We start from the raw sequence: 2,441 nt of genomic DNA on the forward strand, positions 1-2,441 counted from the left end.
TCCCTCCCTTACTCTCCCTCCCTCTCGCTCGCATCTCACTCTGCGTGCTAACAGGACAATATGTCGGAACCAGCTTCAACTGAAGGTCTGCGTTTACTTGCTTTGGGTATGTTCTGCTCAGTTTCTTTGTACCCAGGCTATCTCTGATATTTGTTGATAGATGGCGGCGGCATCCGTGGCCTGTCGTCCCTCCAGGTCCTATGGAACCTTATGCGCGAAATCCAACTCTCAGAGAAGCTAGAGAAAATGCCGCTGCCTTGCGATCATTTCGATCTGATTGGTGGTACGAGCACGGGAGGGTACGCTGACGCGCAATACTTACCTCAGAGTGACTTACCGGAGCACTCATCTGCGATCGTTCAGGATCATTGCGCTCATGCTGGGCCGCCTTCGCATGTCCGTCGACGATGCCCTCCACACGTACGCCCAGCTTTCAAAGGATGTATTTTCAGACGAAAAGTTTCTTGGGGATGGAGCTTTCAAGGCGAGTAATTTAGAGGCTGCGATAAAGAAAGTAATCTCAGCACAACCCGCGGCTATGCACGACTCGGAGGCGAGGATGAGGGATGATGCGCCCTCCGGTGAATTGTGCAGGACGTACGTACCAAGGATCATTTTTATCTTTAGCCCGGCCAGCGTTGAGGATTGATTTTCGTTCCAGTTTTGTCTGCGTCACGGTTCCAAACGCTCTAGGTGCTCCCACTCCCACGCTCTTCCGCACGTACGAACCTCGCCACGGACGCTTCATCAATTGTAAGATCTGGGAAGCAGCTCGCGCTACATCCGCTGCGCCGACGTTCTTCAAGCCGGTCGAGATTGACAATGGCTTCGGCGTTCGCAGTCACTACACTGACGGCGGAATCGGCCATAACAACCCTGCTAGTGTTGTGCTTCGTGAGGCATCTACGATATTCCCAGAGCGAAAACTCGCCTGTATCATCAGTATTGGGACCGGAAAGCTGAAAGTGTCCATGCTCGATAGACCTAGTTTCATACAGCGTATTTTGCCTCGCATCGATGTCGCTGTCGCTGTTGCAAAGATCGTCACAGACTGTGAGACGGTCGCCGAGGATATGGAACACCGCTTCCATAATTCTCTAGGTGTCTATTTTCGCTTTAATGTCGACCAGGGCATGGATGGTGTTAAGCTTTCAGATTGGGACAAGCTGGATGTCGTCCATGATGTCACCGAAGTGTATCTGAGGTCTACTGCAGTCTCGAAGACGATGACAGATGCAGCGGCAGCTGTACGAGCTCGACGCGGTGTCGCTCCGACCATCCAAGCTAGTATGTTCCATTCATTGTATTTTATTAAATTCTATCTAACTCATAGCGGCAATAGGTGGTGCGATTGCGAGGGCTGTTGCTCATTCGAAGCCTGTTGCGAACCGCAAACGCTGCCCTCCTTCATCACTTTATTTCACGGGGAGAGACTCCATCATCTCGAGAATGACCCAATACTTCTCTGGAAAGTCTGTGCGTCGTCGCATATTTGTGGTTCACGGCTTGGGTGGTAGTGGTAAGAGCGAGATATCACGCAGATTTGTGGAGATCGCACAGAGCAGTGAGCCAGAGAGGTACCCTTTCGCTCATGCACACAAATTGAACACTCACTTTGTGCTGACTATTTTAATATCGTTAGATTCTCGGAAGTGTTGTACGTTGATGGAAGCAGTGAAGTGTCGATCAGAACCGACATGGAAAGCATCGCCGTGGAGAAAGGAACCGGAGATTCCGCCGTCGATGCCCTGCGGTGGATGGAAGGCCATGACGATTGGCTCCTCGTCCTCGATAGTGCTGATGACCCTAGTCTCAATCTCAGCGACTTCATCCCCCAAAATTCCCATGGGAATACCATTATCACCAGTCGTAATGCTCAGACGAGTGATTATGGCCGGGCATCTGGATCATGCTGTGAACTACTGGATATGAGCCCTGACGAGGCAAAGACACTGTTTCTTTGGCGTGCAGGCCTGATAAAGACCCAGGACGAAACCGCCAGGTTGAGTGATCACGAGGACGAGATTGTCGAAACGATCCTGAAGGTATGTACATCATTCGCTCTATCGTCGACCACTCACAGAAGTAGAACTCCGCTGATATGATTCAATCTCAAACAGGAGCTTGGATATTTTGCTCTTGCCATCATCCAGGCCTCTGCATATATCGCGAGTAATCCGATTTGCAGCCTTAGTCAGTACATTGAGCTGTTTCGTAAACAGCATCGAAAGTTGCTTGAGGAGTACAAAGAGAGAGTACAGCGGCTCGATTCCTATGATGGCACAGTCTATACGACGTGGAACATCAGCTTCGAGCGTCTTCTGCTGCGAAACCCACTAGCGGCCGATTTCCTTCGTGTCTGCGCCTTCATGCATCACGAGTTCATTTCCGAATTCATCTTCAGAAATGCGGCTGCCAAGCTCCGGCTGTTGACATTGAGG

The 2,441-nt window shown here is 50.8% G+C and overlaps 1 protein-coding gene across 1 annotated transcript; it reads left to right on the forward strand.

Annotated features, from left to right (window-relative positions):
- Positions 1–150: 150 nt before the first annotated feature.
- On the forward strand, positions 151–1,517 carry STEHIDRAFT_70079 (FabD/lysophospholipase-like protein; the record flags this gene model as incomplete). The annotated part of the gene is made up of 3 exons (XM_007311879.1): positions 151–299; positions 364–597; positions 662–1,517. Coding segments are annotated over 3 exons (1,239 nt in total), but the record flags the coding sequence as incomplete, so codon positions are not given.
- Between the last annotated feature and the right edge of the window lie 924 nt (positions 1,518–2,441).

This window comes from Stereum hirsutum (genome assembly GCF_000264905.1).
Source record: "Stereum hirsutum FP-91666 SS1 unplaced genomic scaffold STEHIscaffold_122, whole genome shotgun sequence".
In the NCBI taxonomy this organism is placed as follows: domain Eukaryota; kingdom Fungi; phylum Basidiomycota; class Agaricomycetes; order Russulales; family Stereaceae; genus Stereum; species Stereum hirsutum.